The sequence below is a fragment of the Eleginops maclovinus genome, chromosome 24 (assembly GCF_036324505.1).
Source record: "Eleginops maclovinus isolate JMC-PN-2008 ecotype Puerto Natales chromosome 24, JC_Emac_rtc_rv5, whole genome shotgun sequence".
Classification (NCBI taxonomy): Eukaryota; Metazoa; Chordata; class Actinopteri; order Perciformes; family Eleginopidae; genus Eleginops; species Eleginops maclovinus.
This window is the reverse complement of record NC_086372.1, coordinates 3,148,707-3,173,057: the sequence shown is the minus strand read 5'-3', so window position 1 is coordinate 3,173,057 and position 24,351 is coordinate 3,148,707. Positions and strand designations below refer to the sequence as shown.

The 24,351-nt window shown below is 46.0% G+C and overlaps 1 protein-coding gene across 1 annotated transcript in view; it reads right to left on the bottom strand.

Annotated features, from left to right (window-relative positions):
- Positions 1-24,351, bottom strand: part of pard3ba (par-3 family cell polarity regulator beta a) — a 109,095-nt gene that overhangs the window by 16,440 nt on the left and 68,304 nt on the right. The window contains exons 20-22 of the mRNA XM_063878041.1: positions 13,786-13,896; positions 13,414-13,683; positions 5,850-5,961 (exon numbers count right to left, since the gene is read on the bottom strand). Coding sequence (XP_063734111.1) covers positions 5,850-5,961; positions 13,414-13,683; positions 13,786-13,896 — 493 coding nt within the window. The remainder of the gene's footprint in view (positions 1-5,849; positions 5,962-13,413; positions 13,684-13,785; positions 13,897-24,351) is intronic.

Here is a 24,351-nt window from a genome sequence, read left to right as displayed (position 1 = left end):
GGAAGTGCTCCTGTGTGCGCGGATCAAACAACACAATGTAAAACAACCAAGATGGGTCAAAAAGTATGAAAATATTCAGCAAGATTGGAAATAAATGTCTTTGCCTCACACTTAACAACTAAAGGGGACATATTCTGCTCATTCACAGGTTTCATATTCGTCTTTTGTGCCTCTAAAGTCAAAAAATGTCTTTATTTGTCTCATACTGCCTGTGCTGCAGCACCTCTATTCACCCTCTGTCTGAAATTGAACTTTTGCACAGCCTTTGCAGGCCAGTTACATGCACACAAACCTATAAAACACTACATGAAAAGGGAAATCCTACAGAGCATTATGAATGGGGTGAATTTCACAGAAGCAAATTTGTTTTCCGAACGTTAATGAAGCATCTCATCCAGATAATGCGTCTTAATCTGGACCGTTAGCACAAAAAACAATCACATTTGAATGCAAAACATGGATTTATCTCAATTCTCTTGCAAGTCCTTTAACCTGAAATTATCCTGCGAGACTGAACGTTGGCTCGTACCGAGGAACTATCCTTGCAGCGAATAATTACCGCCTGTACAGTCTCCTTCCTCTTCCCCCTCTGTCATTTTCCTGCAGTAGCAGTCACAGTAGCGTGTTCTGGGTTATTCCGGGGAGTATGATCCAAACACTAACTTGTGGCAGGGCCTGTGTAATTACATGGGTCCAGAATAGCAGCAGGCCCGGTCCAGAGCTGCGGGACCGACGGGCAGGCTTTGATCAGCGCACAGCATCGACGGCTGCACCGAGGCTCACGAGGAAACCAGGATTGGGCTTGGTGTAATTACTGAATTACGAGATTTCCCCTCAAAAAAGTTGGTGTGTGAGCGGCCAGCGTGGGTTTGGCTGCAGCGTCCAACAGAGAAATGAACTCTGAAAAGAGCCTCTGTTGGGCTGAGGTTTGAGCGCTTTGATGGTGTGTTTGTGTATGTGTGTGTGTGTGTGTGTGTGTGTGTGTGTGTGTGTGTGTGTGTGTGTGTGTGTGTGTGTGTGTGTGTGTGATAGTTGATTGTGGATTGTGTGTTTCTTATGTGTTTGTGGTATGTAACCTCTTAAAAGTCTCTTATAAAATGTGTGAGCGGGCGTTGCTACTCGTGTGTCAGTGTGTGGTTGCATGTAGTGTGTGTGCATGTGCATGTGCATGTGTGTTAATACGAGCGTGCATGTGTGTGTAAAGTCAGTCCAAGCTATGTTTCTAAACTTGTGAGCATGAAAAATAGAAAGGAGGACTCAATCCGAGTTGACTGGATGCCTCAAATACAGCTTTTTCCATGGGGATTGAGGGTGTGTGTGTGTGTGTGTGTGTGTGTGTGTGTGTGTGTGAGAGAGAGAGAGAGTGAGACAGACAGACAGAGAGAGATGTTGAGTGATGGTCTGTGTGCTAGCTGGTCATCCTTCACTCTTTCCTCATTAAAATATGGCAGGTGCATCGGTAAAACCTCTCAATCGACACACACACACACATACACACACACACACACACACACACACACACACACACACACACACACACACACACACACACACACACACACACACACACACACACACACACACACACACACACACACACACACATGCACACACATGCACACACGCGGGGCATATGCTAACCTGATTAACACTAGCATTAGACTAACATTAGTGCTGCCTCCTTCGGAGAAACACCCCCGGACCAGCTGCTCCCGCTCCCTCACTTTTCTTCCATATGCACACAGCCACATCTCGGCCTCCCACGCTCACTTCCTCCCATTCCCCTTCTTCTATAAATTCTACATTTATAACAGTTTATTCTGCACAAAGTTTCTTATTAACTGGACAGCGAGCAAACACCGAGCATGTATTTACAAAATAAATATGCATGCTCCAACATAACAGCAACTCCTATAGGGACACCTACTTTTCCAGCCTCAGGGACAATCTGAATATCACGTTCAAGGACATCCCGTGCTTGCTTCAACTCTCTAAACCACGACGTCTCTTTCTACCTCCCCGCTCTCCATCGATGCCCCCATGTGTCCGTCAGTCCCATCTGTCTCCTCATTGTGCCAATCCAACATCCCCCTACTAGATGTACCACTTCTAATCCCACCTATCGCCCCGCTTCGTCATGTTTCTATCGTTCTCATAAACACGCAGTGGTGGAAGAAGCACGGCATTAATGTGTCTGTCATTTTAATGTTGCAGCTGTTAAAAGATGAGATAAACTGCCAGGTATCTCCATAAATAATAGTAAATATAACACATTTACAAGGCACAAAATGAAAATACAAACCCAAAAATGAACATAGTAGGGCCCTGCTAAACCTGCAAAAGTAACAAAGGTAAAACGTTTGCAGCCAACATTTAGTGGAGGTATAAAGGAAAGGTAAAGCACCTTAAAAAATGTACAGTACTTTCCACACGTGCCCCTCTTTCTGTTCCCCGCTGCCATTATCTTTCTCCCGCTCCCCTCCCTCGGGTGCCCCTCTTGTCTTCCTAAGCAGCTTTCAGCCTCCCCAACAGTAGGCACACAGCGGGACGAGCTTGCCAGCACACCCATTAGCGCAGCGAGTGTGTGTCCTCAGGTGAGCGAGATGCAGGGAGAGGGAGTGTGATGTAAGGAGGTAGCGGTGGTGAGCCGACAGATTTCACCAGAGAATAAATATCAGAGCAGCGGCCACATCTGCAGCTGTAATAACTTCCTGACTCTCAGATCACATTGGAATACGTGCGCATTCATTAGGACCGTGGGCGCACTCACCCAACGGGGGCTTTCGCCTGTGGGCACATACTACCAGTGCGTGTGTGTGTGTGTGTGTGTGTAGGCCATCTATCACGGTGACAGGCTGCTGCGTGTTTACTTAATGATGTGGGGGTTTATTTATGAAGTGATGGCCGACGAGTGGGAGGGAGAGAAAGTGAACGAGAGGTGGGGGGGGGGGAGAGATTGAGACAGCCTGAGGATGTGACATTAAAATATCATCAAGGTGATGGATGTCCACACACACACACGACATTAGAGAGAAGTACAGAAAACAGCTGCGCGACGGATGACAAGTCGTATCTGGACTTCTGCGAGTGCCTCCGTGTGTGTGTGTGTTTTATAATGACTCCGAGTGTGTAGTAGTCGTGTGTGTGTGTGTGTGTGTGTGTGGTTTTTTTCGGCGACTTCTGTGTTCATTAAGGTGTCACATGTGCTGCCACTGTTGTTTACGACTCGCAGGGTAATGAGTTGAAGATAAGATGCATGAGTTCATGGGCGTATGTGTGTGTGTGTTGTTTGTGTGTGTGTGTGTGTGTGTGTGTGTGTGTGTGTGTGTGTGTTTGTGTGTGTGGGTCTTTGGATGAAAAGAACTCACTCTGGAGTCACATGATCAGCTGAAATGCACATACAGTACTTTTAGAAAACATGATATTTAGCTTGGATTTCCTTCCTGATCACTTCAAATCTTCTGCAAACTTCAACATCTTTCTTTATTCAGAAACAATCTTGTACTCATGTTTAGTTTGTTGTTGCTTATTTAAGCTTTATTCTACCTCATTATATTCAGTTTAACTTCCTTTTTGAACGACTGCTCGGATCATAATCAAACATCAAAGGAGCTCCTTTAAGGACAACCACTATAAACACTATTATACGTGTTCAGTTATATAACACAATGGATTAAAAGATGGGATATCTGGGCCTCTGCTTCATCCATAGACCCCCTTATTTATCCCTTTACAATGTGACGCATAACCTTCAACTACTGTGAGTTTGAAACTTTCTCCGTCTCTACAATAACAACGTCATGAGAGAAGTTATTCCCGCCCCACAGAACAAAGGAGTCTATGAAAAGAAAACGCCATGTGGCTTAATTGGCCATCAAGACATTACAGAGAGCCTATGATTAGCATAAAGGGAAAGGAGACAGGGAGAGGGGACAGTGTGATTGTCATAATTACAAGTGTGACCTATACACAGACAGGGAACACGGGGGAAGGGTCAAATTAGAGAGGGATAGAGAGACAGGGACATGGAGGGAGAGGGGGACAAGAAGTTCTGTTTGAAGGCCGGGTTTAGCCACACGCTGAAACGTGGCTCCCCACACACAAAACTCCACCTCGAGATCATGTACATGGATGACCACTGAGAGAATAAACAGAGACATGAATAGATGCTGAAGCTTTTATCCACGCTTTGTTTATTTACGCCAACGTAGCTCAGTGTGTTCCTTCTTGAGGAGAACACACACACACACACACACACACTTTCAATCACGTATAAACCACTCAGAGAGGGAGCTCCTGGCCTTTTGTGGAGAGCCCCGAATAAACCTTTTTAACCATTCAAGGCTACAGAAATAGCCATAAAAGAGCCTCGCAGCGCTGGTGGTTGAGGCGGCAGCTAAAAGGCTGATCACACAAGGCCGAGCGATGGAGTGCTGCGCTCAAGTGGTCCGCATTTACACTACGGTCGTTCCACACGAAGAGAGAAGACAGGTAAATGTGTGTGAGTAAAGCCCTGGTGTGCTGTAAACTCCACAGCTACTAAAGGGAGCAACCATTGACAGAGACACTTAATTATACCTTAATCTCTACTGAGAACTGATTGGAAAATATAGATTTATATAGTTGTTGGCTGATTTTGTGCTCGTTTTTACTCTATTCTTTGTACCAAAGGCCATCCCTTGTATAACCTTGAGGCTCCTTTTTAAATAGTACTCCAATCATGCCATCATGTCGTGTTTCTATACGTCTTTCCATTATCATCTCCTCTCTTCTTTGTACCTGATATTGCTTCCCAGGTGTTTTACTGTTTCTATTCTCGCCATGTGTGTGGGGTGTTTCATTATCGGGCTCCTCGGGGGACGAACCCACCGCTGGCTTTGACCGTGGACACCTCTGGCTTTTTTTTTGGGTGGTAAAAACAACAAATGAGAGCAGAGGTCGAGCCTCACGCTTGCTGCGCTTTAATTGCATCAGTGTTTTGGTTGGGATGGCAGCGGTACATGCTGCACAGGGAAGTGTAATGAGTGATGAAGACCTTTGGGCCTCGACGAAAAGCAGCCAGGGTGTGTGTGTCTGCCTAATGAAGACTGGTTGGCAGGGATTCATTGCTCAATAAACATGTGGAGGGGGAAACGAGCACAGCAGGAAGCCCGTTGTGTCAGGTGATTGGGTATGTTGTCAGTAAATCCATCCCCCTTCCCCCTGCAAGCTTAAAGAAAATGCCTTTAGCAGAAATTCAGATTTAGATCAAAGTGTGATTTTCTGCATCCTTGGGCACGCTATTAATAAGATCCCTTTTTAAAATGTCTGATAAATGGCTATTGATTTCCATGGGGGAGTTTGGGAGTGTACGGAGGTAAATGAAATGATTCCTCAGGCCGGATCGATGCAGGTGCAGGGACATTTAGCAGCACAGCTTGCTTAGGAGAGGCGACTGCAGGGAGATTTCAGGCCCCTCGAGTCCAAACTATCCTCAAGAAAGAGAAGAGGACAATAATACCAGGAGAGAGGGAGGTGGTATTGAGCTAAAGGAAAAGGGTGGATGGAAATGTCACCGGTCTAATAGATCTCTCCATAAACTAAATGAGTAGGAGAGCGGGCGCCGCCTCGGTGGCACACGGCACCTCAAAATGTTAACAAGGGAGCTGAAAATAGCTCGAGAAAGGCTAAGGGGGGAAACAGGCCGGCCTCACATGAACACTGGAGAGCTGTGGAGACACATATTCCTTCATTTGACATTTCAATCTTTGGAAATGGTGTCCAGCGTGGGCGTTTTGTGTGTCATATCATAGCATTTGGACGGTATTTAAGGCAGAAAAGCTCCACACAACACACGCATGCACACTCACCCGGTTTGGGTCGTTCTCCAGGGCTCTGCGTCGAGCGCCTTCCAGCTCGTCGTATCCCGGAGCGGCTCGGTTCTGCTGGTACTCCCTGCGCTGCCCCTGGAGACGTGGATCACTGCAGACAGACAAGGAGGGAGGTGTTAGAAAAGCCACAGAGTCGCTGAGAAGTTATTAGCTACATCTTAAAGAGTTAGGTAAAAAGACCAACAGGGTTCCCATCATGGCCTTCAAGTCAAATTCCTAAACTAAATCCATGATAAGCGGTTTAATTTTCACCGCAGATGGGGATTAAAGAAGGGGAGAAAAAAGCCAGGTGGGACATGGCACATTCGGCTTTCTTAAATCCACCTGTATTTCTCTTGCCTTGCAGTGACAACCCTTGACAGCGCGGGGAGATTGACAGGCAAGCAGATAATATCCACAAAGTACTGCCTCTGAGAAGACATCAGAGCATGAACTGAACTTTCCACAGCTGACAGAGGAAACCAAGGTGGGAATAAGGAGGGAAAGGCACTTGATGGATGTGCCTTTTCACTTTAAAGTGACAGAGACCAATGCGGCGCTCTCCTCAACTGAACTGCAGACACATTGACAAGTCGAAACCCGAACGACCCGCTGAACCTGACCTTCAAGTGACCGAAATGTGAGGAAAAATAAGGGTGTGAGGAGATAAGAACTGGGACAGAATGGGGACAAAACTTAAAGAGAAACATCATCATGCTCACTGGACCTTAATGCAAGATAAGCAACACACCTGGGAGTACAGAGCACGCATAACAACACACACACACACACACACACACACACACACACACACACACACACACACACACACACACACACACACACACACACACACACACACACACACACACACACACACACACACACACACACACACACACACACACACACACACACACACACACACACACACACACACACACACACACACAAAATTGTGCGCCTGAGTGAGCACAATCCTACAGGATGTGCCAGCAAAGTTCGGCATAGTGCTGCCGTTTATCTGTGTTTACTGGCGGCATTGGAAGCCGTATCTCATATTGACACTGATATGCCATTCGTTTGCTATTTCGTCTGCGGGAGATACACAGTGTGAAAGATATTCTAAAAAAAGGGCAAACTTTCCAGCCTTCCCTCTGCCCTGCAAAACTCAAACAACAAGACGTGAGGAAGGCCTTTGTCCGGCAGGTACACACCCACGCAGCCTTCATCAGACGGCCGGTGTGTTGCACATGCTAATGGTCTGACCCCCAGGCGGATATTGACCGAAAAAAGAACGAAGGAGAGCGAGACACAGAGCAGATAGAGAGGTTCATTAGTGAGGAACATAGCTTACGTGTTTAAGTCTCTCCAGTGACCCTGCCTTTAATTAGAAAATCTGGCTGACAGTGTGTGAACCTCGGGAATGTGTAAAAAGTGTGTGATCCTTGTAATTGAGTATTTGGGACTCATGGTGACAGGGTGAACATGTCCAGAGTCATAACGAGTCACACACACTTCAGTGCTGCTGTGTTGATGTGGAGAGTGACGCTATTAAGGGCCTGCTGCCATTGGGAGATCCCCCACAGACGTTATCCTAAATAAAGGATATATCTAACCGTATATTGCTCTGTGCTAATTGTTGCTTCTCCAGATTGGTTCAGTGGTTTGTTTCAGCGCTCAGCTACTCAATACTAATCTGCGTCCCCCCCCAGTGCTGCGTCCTGCAACAACCTTGCTGTTCCGACACTCTTAATCTCTCGTATTATTTATTTATTCACTTATTACTTGCTTTTTATTGCTCTTACTCACCCTCTGCCGCCCACTGGCTCATCTCTCCGCACAAACAAACAAACAACGGACCCTCAGAGAACGAAATGCATGGAGCCAACTTTTTTTTCACGCCACCCCTTTTCTACTGAACCCATTAGCCAATCCCTGGGCCCGTAATTAAGGCTGCCATTTTGATTGAGCGTGCGTGTCGCTCTTCCACTGAAACAACACTGTAATTATCTCATTACGCCTCGGCCTCCATCACTGACAACGCCAAATATTATCATATTAATAGCTGAAGACAGATTCTGGATAAAACATCGGAGGGAGGCGGGGGCTGCAGTTCGGTGGGAAGCAGGTTGATGGGCTGACAATTTGAGCGCGCTGCTTTCCAAACAGTGACACAACAGGGAGAGGATGCATGAGTGTGTGTGTCAGTGCACACATTTACATTGTCCTATATGTGTGTGTGTGTGTGTGTGTGTGTGAGTGTGTGTGTGTGTGTGTGTGTGTGTGTGTGTGTGTGTATGTGTTTTGCTCCCCTGTTGTCATCGGCAGCTAATAACTGCGGTTGATTGCCTGTCTGCAAACCTGAGACCAGTTGCATAAACACAACAGAACAACGCTTCGGTGAAATCAAATGTTCTCGATAGAATAATATGATGAGAGTGTTTGTGACACGGAGAGACAGCTGGGCTCAGACAGGTTGTAGACACACACCCAGGTGAGATACATGTACCTGGGATTTGTGCAGATTTCCCAACAACAAATCATGTATATGTGAGGTAAAGAAGTCAGAACTTCAACAACTAAGTTAGAACCAAATAGGGGTTTTGGGCTTATCCACATGAGAGAACCTTCTTTAGCTTAGAACCATTTTAAAGGTTACACCTTTCAGATGGACTCTAGCCCAAGATAAAGGGTTTCATATAGAAACATCTGTGAAAGGGTCCAACCAAAACAGGTTCAGATAAGGTCTACAGAGGTGGAGGCTTGACTCTAATCAGAACCCACTTGTAGGGTTCTACCTATCTATGATCCACACAAGTGTAATACTGAGACACTATTTATATTCCAAAGGCTTTTATCTAGAACCGAACCAGGGTTCTTTATTAGGCTCTGTAAGGGCTGTGTCTGATGTGTGGAAGAGCAACCCAGTACAATAATTGTTTGACATTTCTAGAGTTATGTATGCTTATGTTCTCCTACAAAGCGTTCTCCCAAAGCTAATGGTTCTGGGTATAACCTCAGCCCTTCAGGAAGAACCCAGTTTGAGCCTCTATGACCAAGAGTGTAGTAATCTCATATGCTTCAGAGTGTCGGACATGTAAATAGACCGCAGCTAATCAATACATCAATAGTCTTATTTTGCCATATTAGCTCAACCACAGAAACTGCTACCACTTAAGCCAAGTGTTTTCCCTGCTCGTATCATAATCCATCCATATTTCAGAGTATCTGACTATGCAGGTTGATCTGAGAGCGCACCGAGGGAAGAAATACCGGAGAAGGAGGAGGAGGAGGAGGAGGATGGGAGGAAGAGGAGATGAGACACAGGATCAGGAAATGAAAGAAGCACCAGAAGACAGAATGAGAGCAAAACTAAACAGCAACATGATGACGGAGATGGAAACGTGGAAACGAGTGAAACGAAGGAGCAGGGGAACTGGAGTGAGAACAAAAACCTCCCGATATGAAAGGGAGCGGGAGAGAGTGTGTGTGAGAAAGGCAACCATCCTGTGGTGTGAGCCTGTGTGGGGGCAGACTAATTAGGAAGTGTGCGCCGCCGCCGGCTGATTTGGTGACTTCTTCTCGTTGCGGCCAGCTGATTTAAACACAACACACTGGGGGGAAAACGCTCAGGCAGGCACTTTTTATTTTCCTTTGCTGCCTGCAAGCTGGAGGTAAGCAGACATCAAAGTGCGTGGTCAATGTTTGATTTCCTGCTGTAGTTTGGGGGATAGAGTCGGATAGGAACTCAAAAATGGAGGCAGTGGAGAAACAAAGAGGTTTTTAACGTCCTGAAATGTTCCTTTTTGTCCGAACTCCAGGCTCTAAAAACACTGGATCCTACACTTCCCATGATGCAACTCACAACAATGCCCTCATATCTCAGAACCCCTTCAGAGCTGGCGTCTAACAGAACAGACACATTACTCATCGTGCACCTGTGTTTGGTTAAGTGCTCAGCCATAAAACTGAAACATGATTAACTCACAATGCAACACTAGCTCCAGGTCCTCCGTGTAACTGACCATGAACACAAGAAAAGGGTGGGAGCGGATTGGATGCAGAAAGGAAGTTGCTAAGACAGAGCTCTAATTATAAAAGAGGCTTTAAAAGCACAGGAGACACGACTTAATACGCAGCCTACACTAATGATGTGTTGTTTTTCAAGCGAACAACATATTCTTTGAGCTCTTCCTCAGGCAGGTGTTGTCTGACAACTAAATCCAAACGAGGCTGTATTTTCTGGTTGTTAATTCAGAGCGTGGATGTCTTCTTATATAAGGTGGCTTTGCACGCTGCAGTCTTCTCTCTCTATAGGGGAAGGAATCTGTGTCGCTCCAAAATGAGAAGAAGAAAACCCAACAGTATTCAGGAATGAGAAATCTACATCCTGAGCAGCTTGTAGTTTCTTTCACAACATGTTTCCACAATTAGTCGAGGCTGTCGAGAGTGATATGGACTTTGCCGCAGTGTCAGGTGAACTTAAAGGCGTGTAGAAAGCTGGGAGCACGCTCACTGATGTGTCATTTATTTGTCTTAGCTTACAAGCTCACCTTCATCTTGCTTTTCTTAGTACAACGGTGCGTTTGACAACACAGCCCTCTCCCTGGAGTCTTTAAGTCTCCCTGCCTCGGCCTCTCCCTGTTTTTCCTCGCTCCTCTTTCATCTCCTCTCCTCTGCTTCTTGCTCCGGCTACGAGCGGAGCCTTCTGGCTAATAAAATTTGACAAGCATAGCCAACCTTTTTTCTCCACAGGTCAGCCTCGAGCATAGCTCTAATCAGATGTGACGCCCATCACGGCACACACCTGCCATTGAAGGCCTAATGAAAATGTCCAACAGTAAATTAGGGAGACAGCGCCGGAGTCCACTGTTGAGGGCCTTGACAGGAGGGGAGTTGTGTTGGAGGGGGGGGCTATCATGTCTCAGTTGGCACAACTATGCAAACACAGTGGACGCAGAGGCATGCACATTTACCTTCAGAAACATTTGGATAAAGCTCGACGAGCACTGAGGACGTCTCTCTTGCATAATGAGCAGCATCATTAAAACAGGGTAATGTAAAAAGACCAAAGATATGTTGTTCCCTTGGAAACAATAAGAAAAACGTTCACGCCGCAGCTATCAAGGAGTGCTTTGTGGGAACATATCGTACTCCGACCGTACTTCAACTCATGAATATATATATACATTTTACACACACAGTTAGTAAGCTTACACCCATGATTCTGTGTGTGGTGCCGGACCACACACAGCATTGTTGCTAGGTTACACAAGGTTTTTCCTCGCCTAGAAAAAAACACTACAGGTGGGTGACTGTGTGTGTGTCTATTTCTGGCTGTGTGTGTACATCTGTGTGAAGGAAGGCGCGGGGGCTCCAACCTCCAGCGGGCTGCGCTGTGTTTTAACAGATGTGCAGACTTTGTGAATGAGCACCCTCCGTCCCGGCCGCAGGTGGAGGAACGGGGAGGGAAATAACCGCCGACGAGGCACAATGTGGATGGGTGTGACTGCGGCATCCCATCATGCTCAACTAGCTTTATTTTTATGGTGTATTTTGTGCCTCTACTGGGACATGTCTCCATGCTTTAATGTTCAAAAAGTGCTTCATTTTTCTCAGACTGCCTGTGCTGCAGCCGCGTCTGCTCTGTTGTGATTGGTTAACCGCTTAGAGATGTCCCGCCCCTTAGCCTATCATGTACAATGTGTTGGAGTGCAAGCCAATAGAAGCGTTGATGATACTAAGTGATGTCACTGTGTACTGGAAGTAAACAAAGGAGTACAATGGAGGTGTTTCAGGCGTGGTGGGGGGGGCGGTGTACATTTACATGCACAAAAACCTTTACAACTCTACAGGCAAGCACAAGACGGCTCCTCTAATTCTACCTTTCATTTGAGTTTGGGCAATATGGCCGCCCACTCACGACGCTAGTAGACATTTATTTCTGTCCGTCTTTGTCCCTGGAGACCAAGCTAAAAAGCCAAAGATGGCCCCTCATCCATCATGCTAATGCTAAAGACTATCTAATATACATTATGAGCAAACCGGGGGACGGAGAAAGGACAAGTGACACAGCGAGAGTCACAGCAACGGAGAGGAAGTGAGGGAGAGAGGGAGCGCAAACAGGCTGGTAATGAAGTACCCAGCACTAGTGGATGAGAGCTAAAGTGGTCTAACAGATCTGTCAGGCTGCTAGACTGTGGCTAATTATCCCTCCTCCTCTTTTGTCTGCATCCTCTGTCACTTCTTCCCTCTCGAATTTACTCTCATGCATTTCTCTCTTTCCAGTTTGGCTCTCACTTCTTCTTTTCCTCCTTCTCTACACCGCGCTCACTTCTTCTCAGCGTCCCTCCGTCTGTGACTCCTCTCCGTTCCCATCTGTCTCCTCTCTGTGTCCAACCCCTCTCTCTCCGTCTCCTCTCTTTCTCTGGATGAGATTGGGTGTCTGGGGCTTAGCTTTTTTGATTTGCAAGTCAATAGTCATTTCTGTCAGAGAGTTTATGTTGAGAGAAGTTTTAATGTGGCTGTATTATTTCACATGGGGAATGATGAATTTGCATTAGAATCCTCTCTGGATTTACTCCTTTTAGTCTGTCTTCTGTACAAAGCCAACTGCAAGTTAAACCCTGAAACTTGAGCAGTTGCTCTGACACCCGAGTATGATAATAAATAATACGCGGTTACTCACATTCAAGCTAATTCTGTAATCGTATTAACTCAAAAATTCTTTGAAAGGCATGTAGGAAAACCTCCAATTCAACTAGGTTAACAATGGAGGCTAGTCCAGCAAAACCCACTCTAAAATGCTTTTTTCACAGCCCAATGTACTCATTTATATCCTGTAGTCCTCTTATGACATCTTAGTACACCTCGGATTGACTCGAGTAACTCCAGTCGCATTCATTTAGTACTCATATGTGTTACATCTTCCTGAAACACATTATACGCCTGGTGTGAACAGACAAAGGTTCAGCTGGTGGTCTGAGAAAAAAGAGCTGGATTCAAATTCTAACAGCGCAGATGCAACCTTGTGCTTTCAGGATGTGCTCTGCTGCACCTGGACCCTGTATATATTTATGTGTGTGTGTGTGCAAACGTCAATAAGGTGAGAAACAGGGAGAGACGGTGTCCTAAAAGGTAGGAGAAACATGCAAAACATTCAGATTCCTCACTATTCTATCCCTGGTGGACCCCAAACAAAGTTACACATATGAGTATACAGGATAGTAATACTGTAATTATAGTTCAAAACAACAGAGGAGTTACATAAATCATGCATGGCATTAGTATGTGTGTGTGGGTGTGTGTGTGCATAAATAACAGTGTGGCTACAGTGTAAGCATGCATTCATGTTTTATGCATTTTCTGGCAGCGCATGAATTTAGATATGTGCAAATACTCCCTCAGTCATGCCGGTCAAGCCCCGGTGTGTGACCTTGGGTGTACCTGCACAACTTGCTACACACATTTAAGAACACTTATATGTCTCACAATGCATGGGGGGTAAAATCGAGAGGGAACCAGCAGAAGTTGGGTCCTTGAAAGTGTAAAGAATGATCACCTGTCTGCCTGCGCGGGCGGGTGTCTCGACTTGTTGACCTTGGCATAGAGGCCGTCCAGCTCCTCCGAGGAAGCCCGAAGCGGGTTGGGTCCCCCGGTTAGCGGCGCAGGGGAGGGCGTGCGACTCACAAACGACTGGGGTGACGGCGGCTGGCGGAAGTTGCTGATGCGGGCATAGTTGGGGTCGCTGTCGTCGTCCTCCACGTCGGGGAAGGAGGCCGAGTCGGGGGTGGCGTGGCCGGACGGGATGGTGGCGTAAGATGGATCGTAACTGGAGGACATGTAGGGGAAGGAAGCGGTTTAGAGCGACATTTCTGGCGTTTTTGGCATGTTAAACTATAACAAAACACAGAAATATTTCCTCCCATCGTACCTGTCTCTCTGGTCTGGGATCCTGTCCAGCTCCTCTTCACTCAGGGCCTCCAGTTTGTTCTTGGAGGATTTGGCAGCATCTTTGCTCTTGTCGTCCTTCTTCTTACCAAACCTGGACAACACCAAAAGAGACATGAAAGGTAAGTTTCAAACAACCACATCTTTCTAATCCTAAACCCTCAGGACGACGCTTTTATTTTGAAGGAGAGGTTAATGCACCATAATCTTTGTTGGACACTAATGATGAAACATTAACTTCACTCGGGGAGACGCAGGAGTTGATGAAAAAGCCCTCTTCAACTCACACACACACACCACCTTGCAACACACACACACACACACACACACACACACACACACACACACACACACACACACACACACACACACACACACACACACACACACACACACACACACACACACACACACACACACACACACACACACACACACACACACACACACACACACACACACACACACACACACACACACACACACACACACAGCGAGACAAACTCATTCTTACTCCTGTGTGTTCATTAGTGCCTGGAAAAAGACTGCTTGATGATAGATATGGGTATAATGTCACAGCAGGCACTGACAATCCACTGTGTGTGTGTGTGTGTGTGTGTGTGTGTGTGTGTGTGTGTGTGTGTGTGTGTGTGTGTGTGTGTGTGTGTGTGTGTGTGTGTTGGTGGGCACATGAAAAAGGGCTAAAGCTGTCACGCAGCATATGGAGCATGAATATTTGAACATTCTGTCCAATAAAAAAGCAGTTACACCACAGTGGGCTCTGTTTTTCTTATCAACTACGCCATAACGACCACCATCATCATTATCATTCTGAAAGTCTCATCTTACTAAATGTACGCGTCACCTCTGTTCCCGTTTTAATGAAGCTCACACTTGGAAGAAATTAACCAAGGCTTTTCTCCTCTAAATATTTCATATCCCTCCGTCTCACCCACCAACCTACGTGTTCTTCCTCCTCTCGCCGTCTCCCTCTCTCCCAGCTCCCGCTGAGCCGCTCTAATGTCTGTGTTTATCTCATTAACAGCGAGGCACTTCTCCTCACTGCTACAGGCGGATACGTGGCCTGAATGGTAACCTGTTGGCCCTGGCCAGCATCAGAGCCACGGTGAATCTGGACAGGTGAGCCACGATGACCTGGCACCCTCCTGCAAACCAATTAGTGTTGTTTTGATCTCCTCTTCACTTATACCTCTGTGTTTCAACGCTGCCGGCAGCAAAGCCGAACCAAATTATCTTCATTATTTCACTAAGTTTGTATGTCCTATGTTTAATAGTCTGGCAGAAAGGATTCACCTCCAGGGTTTAAAGGGATACCTACATTGCTATTCTGTAAATGTGGTAGATTCAGTCAAGTCTATTTAGAATATGCCCTGTTTCAAAGCTGCACAGTGGCTCCAAAGTTGGAAAATGTTGGGTTAAAGTCAAATGTGAGACACCGGATTAGCAGTATATGATCTGTTAATGAATAAATGAATATCTATACTCGTGTGCGACATGTCTAATATTTATTTAAGAGCAATTTAAAAAAATGATGTTAAAAGGATCAATAAGTTATATAGCCCAGATTTTTTACATTTTTCACTCGCATTATTCTGCTATTATCACCATATCAGTGGCATAAAATGGTCTTTAAATGACAAAATATCACTGAACCCATTGTAAACCCACAGCAGTTTCACTAGTATGCGGCTGATTAACCTCAGGGTGACGTGGGTTTGTCCAACGGTTACGGCAAACCAGTCTTATTAGTACAAGGAGTCATGTGACCAGTGTGGCTCCACTCACCGGCTCTAATCATGGGGATGATTGAACACACCTGAATGGTTGTGCTGGGCCTTAACGTGCTGGGAAGTGATACCCATCACTAGTAAGCTGATCCTAAAGGGTACCAAAACCATTTTAGGAAGTTTAAATCTGCAGCATTTGTTTTATCTGTATTTTTATTCCGCTGACTCCTGCTGAGCTCTTGTTGCTTTATTTTTTCCCACCTCACTTCCTAGAGATGACTTGCCGCAGAAGCAGTGTGGGCGCTGCCGCAGCATCTTTTTTTTTGCTCCTTCTTCTCAGGACTATTTTGATTTTCTAAGCACTACCCACATTATGCAGGAGCCAAAAGCAGCATGCCAATTACCCCACTTATAAGCATATAGAATTCAACGCTGTGTAAAAGCACTATCAGCTTTATTCATCAATACACACCTAATTATATTACACGTAAATATATGATTATCCAAAATCCCAGGTTTATCTTGCTAAGCCGTCTCATAGATTCACTCCTCACACACACACACACACACACACACACTCACACACACACCTTAATCAACATTCAAAAGGGGGCAGAGGTCCACAGTTGGACCCATCATTATATCTGCATTAATTAGGAAAGCCACTTTTTCTCACCGCATTGTCTGGGAAGAAGATGGAAGGAAGTAAGGAAGGGTGTGGGACTCCCAATTAGAGACATGTACCTGCCATGGGGGAGGTGGTTATCCCCCGCTCTACCATTATCTCACCCCTTCTTCATCGCCAAATCTTCTCCCACTGCGCTGAGCTGATCTGTTTCCTTTTCTTTCTCTCTGACTATTTTTTGTTTCATTACTCGCTCTACGTCCTTTGTTTCATTTATTAGGACGCTTTCTGCTCCGTCACTCTCTCACAAATGTGACAGTTAATTTCCTGTCGGGTGCACAGAGGCTGGATAAAAAGAACACCGTGAAGACTGGAAACTATAAAGCTAATGCACAAACATCTTCAAAAGCAGCTCTATGAACCGACTCACACACAGCCAAGTAGAAACTGCTATATTGTTCAGCCTCACACACTCGCAGTATTATACATCAACACACACACACACACACACACACACACACACACACACACACACACACACACACACACACACACACACACACACACACACACACACACACACACACACACACACACACACACACACACACACACACACACACACACACACACACACACACACACACACACACACACACACACACAGCTAATAGTCTCAGGGAATAGGACATCTCATTAGCTTAGCATTATCTACCAACTAAACCACTCTATCAAACTCTCATTAGGGGGAGGTAGGGGGTCCGAGTGAGTCAGTCTCCTCTGGTGTTCCATTTAATACACTCCCCACTGTCACAGGAGCTACTGGGAACCGTTATTCGTGTGTCGTGTAGTGGTATTAATAGCCACTTTTTAAAAAAGGTTCACAAGGAAATGCAAAAACCTTGAAAGATTTAACCCCAAATACAGTTTTGTTGTCATCTATTTTCTAAGGAAGCTGTTTTGGAACTAATTTGATATTACTTAACAATTCTTCTTCTTCTTCTCCCTCTTTCAATTTCCCTGAATCCTACCTGATAAAACGACGCCTGAGATCATTGACGATGATGACAGCTCTTTACAGAATCAACAGCGTGATTTGGACTGCTGCAAAGCAAGCTGCTGCTTAGAAACTGGACTGACTATAATTACTGCAGCTACTGTCCTTCTCATTACTGTAGGGGAGGGGGAAGAAAGGGAGGGGGGGGGGGGTTCAGTTAGCCGTGCTCTAATGAGGCTCTATATGCAACATGGAGATCACAGCTAGCCAGTGTGCTGATGTCACCGAGCTGACCCGTGCAATTAGAGGAGGGAAGGAGCGCTCGGTCTATCAGAGGAACTATTGCTGAACTCTCTCTTAACAAAGTGCATTAGATTCCTGCAGCCACAAACTAAACATCCCATCTCTGCAGACTTAGCAGTGTGACGGCGGACCCTCTATTCCTCCATGAATCTTTCAAGAAGTAATTTGTTTCGCTCCCGCTTTCAGAAATAATGGTGCTTTGTTTTCTGCGATTGTGACAACAACTGTGGCGCTGTGCAGTGTGTGCCGTCTTAATGAGCTTCTTCAGCGGGGAGTCGTGGGTGGGTGGTTTTAACCTGGAACAATAATGTGTGTGTTGAGAAACTCATATCAGGACGAGGAGGAGGAGGACCTGATTGACGTGTGTGTTACGTAAACTTGGATGGCTGCGTGAAGTTTCATTAAATTGACTTTTCTTGGTTGTTATCTCTGCTAAGGAGGGATGTTTGTTTGCCTAATTATGGAAAATTAATCATGACCACGTCGGAGCATGTAGGGGCATGGGGGAGTGGACTATATCTAGAACAAATCGATATTTTGCGACAATATTGCAGTGTTGGATCTTGCAACCAGCTACCAGAAAGTAGAATTAAGTCCGAACACCAGCAGTGGCAAGAGGGGTTGAGGAGAAACTGCTGTACGTTTTTCTGCCCTGTTCTTAACTGTTTAGAAACATCCCAGAGGAGATTAAACCATGCAGGATATTCTTTGGTATGCTAAATTCTCATAAAGATGATTGGACAAGCCTCATGGTATGATGCTCGAAGCTTAAATCACTATTATCAGAACACTGAAATAGTTTAGCACACGTGAGACAGCAGGCTGCACATCCTAGTTGTCTTGGAGAAGTTAGATAGAGTGGTTAAAAGAGAAGAAAAAGTTAGTAAGAAATAAAGGAATTAAGGAGCAAAAAGTGAGAGCAGCTAAACAGACGTCCTGCCTTGGAGAATAAACGAGAGACACCGAGAAGAAGAAAAGAGGAAAGGAAGTGAGAAAAGAGATGGGTGTGTGAGCCAAAGCTCCCATGAAAGTGCAGCTGGGGAGGAATAAGGAGCTTAGGAATATATAGAAGCAATGCAGCTGCGTTCAGAGGCGCGGGGGGAACCGTTAATCAGCCAAGCAGAAATGTTATCGCAGTAATTAGATTGCTCTGTATGCATTTGGAGAGGAGTGCACACATCTCAGTGGAGTTTGCAGTAAAGAAGGGGGGAGGGAGAGGAACAAACGGAGGAGCAGACGGAGAGAGAAACGGGAGACACACAGAGAGATTAACACTATAGAGGGTTGTGATGTAACCGCCTCCTTCTCCTGTTCTGGCAGCGGTGAGACACGTCGGAAAGTATTTCCGGATAGAAATAGACGGAATGACATTCACAGTCAAAAAATAGACAACAAGCGCTCTTTATTAGTGGTTTCTTGGTGGAACTGGGGATCAGGCTACAAGCAGACCGCCACACAAAAACAAGGTCAAGCTAGGCCGATCGCTTTGATTGACAGCACCACCAGCCAATCGTCTGCAGAAAGCCCCACCTTTGATCGATTATGAAAAATTAAAAACTGCCAGCAGGGCTCGAGTTTTCCCCACTGGGCATAATTAAATCTCTCAGACTTCCTCTCCATATGCCCTGCGCCACGTACCAGCAATTTGGCCCAAATCAGCTTCCATTAATGGCTGATATTAGCAGCGATAGCACTTTAAAAAAGGAGAGTGTGAGATAAAACTGCAGCTAGATCCACCCGATGCTAATCGCAGTTAAAACAGCTTCACTTAGAGCGTATGAATTATGCAGGGAGGAAGATGTGTGTGTGGAGGATTCATGGTTATTTTGATCTCTTACACTTCAATGTGGGTTAACTCAAACGCAAGAGAAAATTCCTGGAAATAATTAAAGGTCGAAATGGGAGGAATCAGTGGGATTTCCTTCACTGTGCAGGGAGGCAACATGGAGGCAGACAGACAGGTATGAATACACAGCAGACTGTTCTCAGGGGAAGCAGAGATGGAGCGTAATCATCTTAATCAACGCCTGGACAGTCCCTCGAGTACTGATACTGTCAGACAAAAGACAGGAAAAAAGCGAGGGGGGAGGGAATAGGTAAGGTAATAAGAAGAAGAAGAAGAAGAAGAAGAAGAAGAAGGGATGGGACGAACGAGAGGGAAGGGAATGGAAGAGGGGAAGGAAAGATAAAGATCAGGGGAAAAAAGAAAGGGAAGTCGAGAAACAGGGTTTGAGAAAGAGCCAGTGAGGCAGTTTTGCGTGAGTATCTGGCTCCTTGTCTTCCCCTTTAATTGTTTGCATTCTGATTTGTGTCATCTTCCCACAAAAAAATCCGTTGCCACTGGCAATCTGTCTTGTCTTTCCTCTTCCCTCTCCACTCCTGTCAGGCAGGCCATTAATATTTAAAGAACGCACTGGGCTTCCTTCTCACACCCTGCCGTCAGTGTGTGTACACAGTGAAGAAACACACCAGTGACAGGGCGGTGACTACAGTGACTCCTGCACCCCTCTGGGGCTGTGTGTTAATGCATTTAAAAGTGAAGATTCATAGCGTTTACCTCGCTGGAGGCTGGGGAAAAGGCTGGGGAAAAGGCTAGGTCACCGTGGCTCCAGATGACAGCCATTGGCAGAGTGGGAAAGGTTACGCTCTTGGCTCCCGCGGCCCTCCACACATCGTCGGACAAGAAACACTTAACCTTCTCCGTCTGGGAAGCAGAGGTCGGGCTCCCTGTGTGTTTGGGCGTCAGATGTCCTGCATGTGTGTGTCATTAGACATTAAGTGATGGAGGAAGTCCATCCATCACTCGTGGCATGAGGATGACTGTACGGGACATGTTGAGGTGTAATCGCTTCCTGGCGCCCGATGTGAATGCTAATTGGTTATTTCCTGTGGCCACGTGAATACCTTTAATTGGCGGCTGAGCGATGGGCAGTCGGCGGGGCCAAATGCCGCTGAGCCGTCTGGCCGATACGGATGTGTCTGCACTTCAAAAGCCACCCTCCCTCGGGGTCGCTCCAAATGTCATAACTCGATAGGAATTGATGGATCGTGAAACTGATCAACACAAATGGAAGTCTCAGCTCGACCGTCTCATTTGATAATTACCTTATGGGGGCAATAATTCACTGTACAAATGTGCGTATCATGTTCCTCGGTCGGATGAGTCACAGACGTTACCGGTAGGAGACATATTCAATGAGATCTCTGCAGTTTGAGAAATGTGACGGCTACTGGCAAGAGGACATAACTGAGTGATTAGCTCTCACAGAACGGAGGCGCTATCGGCCATTAAGCTGATATATAACAGAAGATGTGGCTGACTGAGGAAGTTAGACGAGAGAGAGTGTAATTAAAACAGTACAGACTTCCAAAAACTTCCCCGGGAAACTCTGGGAGAAGGAGGTAAACAAGCCGTTTGAAGCCTATGAATAAAGTAATTAATTCTCACACTGCTTCGCTGGAGCAACGTCACGGTCAAACTGCAGAGGAGTGAGTCGGCACTCCCCTCCGTGTGTAAATAAGACGAGAGCTCAGAGACAAACGGTGTGGCAGAAGAAGGTGTAGAAGTGTGAGTAGAGATGGGATTTCAAGGGCAAGGGAAGGAGCGGCCTGGCCTGTTGTCACTGCCCCCTTTATCAGCTGATATATATGCATGAGGATTTCCTCATCATCTCCACTGTCGATTCCCCCGTCCCTCTGATACTTGACTGACAGCCTCACATCAACGCCAATAAACCCGCACATCATCTCAGGAATGCTGCCCATCGCTTCGGATGGAGGGAGGAGACGGGAAGTTAATTTGTTTTCCGGCGGCTGCCATAGGTGATAGCGGCCCTGTCTGTTTGCCTCCATGGCGAAGTTGTAAATTAGAATTATGCCTCAATAGACGGTACAGGAGCTCATTTTCATGACTGGAGGAAAATACTTGGCAGCTTCTTCTATTCCGAGTGGCGGGGAGCAAATTGGGCAAGAATGTGAATTATGAAGAATTGAAGAAATAGCTGTCATTTTTAAGACTACTTCCTCTGTGTGAACACAGACTCCATGCTCAGTGTAAAAGAGCCCTACTATATTCATTTCAGGTTCATATTGGTATTTGTGCCTCTACTGTGACATGTTTACCTGCTAAGTTCAGAAAGGTCACTTTACAGAAAGAAAGATAAGCTTTAGAGCCATAAATCACTACTTGAATCCAACACAAAGAACATGTAATTGCAGCCAATAAGAGACATTAACCCTCCGTGGGATTTGTATGATTGCTGTCTCCATTTCATCATTCTAACCTCCTGCAAACACACACTCAACATGTACCATGACCACAATCTGCCAGGCTTTGCCTTTCCTCCCCGGCCGTGATTAGCCAGCCCTGTCAGCTCCATACGTGTCGAGTGATGCAAAGGAAGTGATTTGTGGTCGTGCATATATTATTTATGGTAAAGATAGATGAAGTGAGCCATAATGCTTATCCACAGGAGGAACGTTTGTCCCGTGTGCAAAATGTATAGCCTAATGCATATTTTACTAAAGAGAATAGCCTACTAGCATAATACTCTCTTGAAGTGCACATTTCATTCCAGCGCAGCTAACAGCCCTTAAATGCCAGATGAGATGCCGGATCAAAGAAATCCACCTGCAGTGCATTAACCATAGCCGGGATTAGGTAATGCTCCCCCAGTTTACCCCCATCGCGGCTTAGAGTCACCGCTGACACACCCACACAAACATGTCATGGGGATTTTGGGATGCCAAAACACTTCTGACAACCAGGCAGAGTTCAAATAGTTGCCTACACCTATCCTTCCTTTCCTCTCCTTACCTTCCTTTTGCTTTCTTATGTGTTTAAATTCCCTATGAGGTGCTAAAGGCCACTCAAAGACACCAATTACCACGTGGATCTCTTCCTCTGACGCACAGGAAATGTTGAATTCAGGCAATAAACCGGACAATACTGGCACTTGTATGTGTTATAAATAAAGTCATAGAGTAGGTGCAATTGAATGTCCTTGGTTTTTCTTAATTCCTCCTGATGTTCCCTTTGTATCTTTCCTTGACCGTTCCCATCGAGGTCAAGGAAAAGTAGTAAGGGAAAGAGTTGGGATGCAGCCTAAAAGGAGAAAAAGGAGCTCAAGGAGAGGGAGTGCAAAATGACAGCAGTAATCCATCAGAAATCAGGCTTTGCTTCTGTAGAGCACAGCCCACCAGTGACTCCTTTTCAACTCGGCACATCCTGCTGTGCTGCGATAGGACGAGAGCGGAACGGACGGCGCTAATTGGCTTGCATCCCTGTCGGATTTCCACAGCCAGACAGAAGGAGAGAGAGAGAGAGGGGTGGGGGGAGAGGATACATATCATGTTGTATGAGGATTTGTAAACAGAGGATCAAAACACTCGGCTTTTCATGTGCTTTAAATTGGCGGAGGGGGCGGTGACGCGCTGTGAGCCAAAAGCGACAGCTCGACATTGATCCTGAGTGAGTGACAGGACGGCGGGGACAGACGGGACGTGTCAATACCCTGGAGGCCTGGTGGAGCAGCTGAGCAATGACACACACAGGGGTTGGTCACACACAGTCAAGATGCACAGAATAAACCACTGGATCACTTGATAACACAGGATGTTCATGTTCAGGTCAGCAGACCTTCTAACCCTGACATCCTGATGTTGAAGCATTAATATGTATAATCCTGACACAACAACAACCCCATAAGATAGGACTAATACCACTACAGGACGGTGGCAGAGAGGTCCATACTCTGGGATAATAATATATATAGGGATGTCAATATCTTGTTTGATAAAGACACGTGAAACCTCTGACCGGGTTTCGCTCTCTGTTCTGCGGGAGTGTGCGGATGTGAGGGAGCACAGATCCAGTGTTAGTCGTTCTGCGCTCTGTCAGTGGCGCAGCCCCCGAGGCGACGTTACAGGCGAGGGCTTCACCGCTGTCTGCTGAATACAGACAAGACAAGCAGTCACCCTCTCAGAGGCTTTAAATGTGGTGATGTAAAGGAGAGGAGAACATCGGAGGGCATCTCACTGGATGTGCAGGGGGAGAAGTCGTATCAGTAGATCAGCCAAATTGTCCTAAATTAAGGACTTTTGGGGTGTTGGACCTTTAATTTCCATGCATACATCTAATTGTTGTCCAATAAATAGATGGAAATACATTCTTCATCAATGAAAGACTTGACTGAATGTAGGAATGACCAAATAAAGAGGATTGGATTTAGCAACACAGCAAACGTGATCTCCAGAAGTCACCTTATGCCCAGCTGTTTGCAGTACACTGCCGCCAAAATCAACTCGCTCTTCAAATACTGCCGCGGTCTAAACTAAATATTTACGTCCGCTGAAAGCACGGGGCTGATTCCCAGCGTGGTGTTGTGCGCGCTGCCGCTGCAGAAGGTAAATTGAGGTCATATGTTTATAATTTGCCCTTTTCCTAATGCTGCCATTGGAGTAAAATAACATTTGAGAGCGGCAATTAGATTGGACCGCGCAATACTCCGGCTAATTAAGTCATATTTCAAGTTCAATAACGATCAAGCCGGCCAGATAAAGGCCAGGGAGAGAGAGAGAGAGAGAGAGAGAGAGAGAGAGAGAGAGAGAGAGAGAGAGAGAAAGAGAGAGAGGGGGGGGGGGGGGTTAGAGTGTGTGGAGCAACAATCTGCAAGCCTTTTATACTAGACTGCTATTGTTTAGTCAGAAAAGCACTCAGACGCTGAGCTGGGATGAGCAGAGGGCTGCTTCTGAGTGTCCCTGACTATTGGTGCCAATTCACAGGGATGACTGTGCAAACAAGGTGTGTGTGTGTGTGTGTGTGTGTGTGTGTGTGTGTGTGTGTGTACATGCATAGGCCTGCAAGAAGGTTTTAAT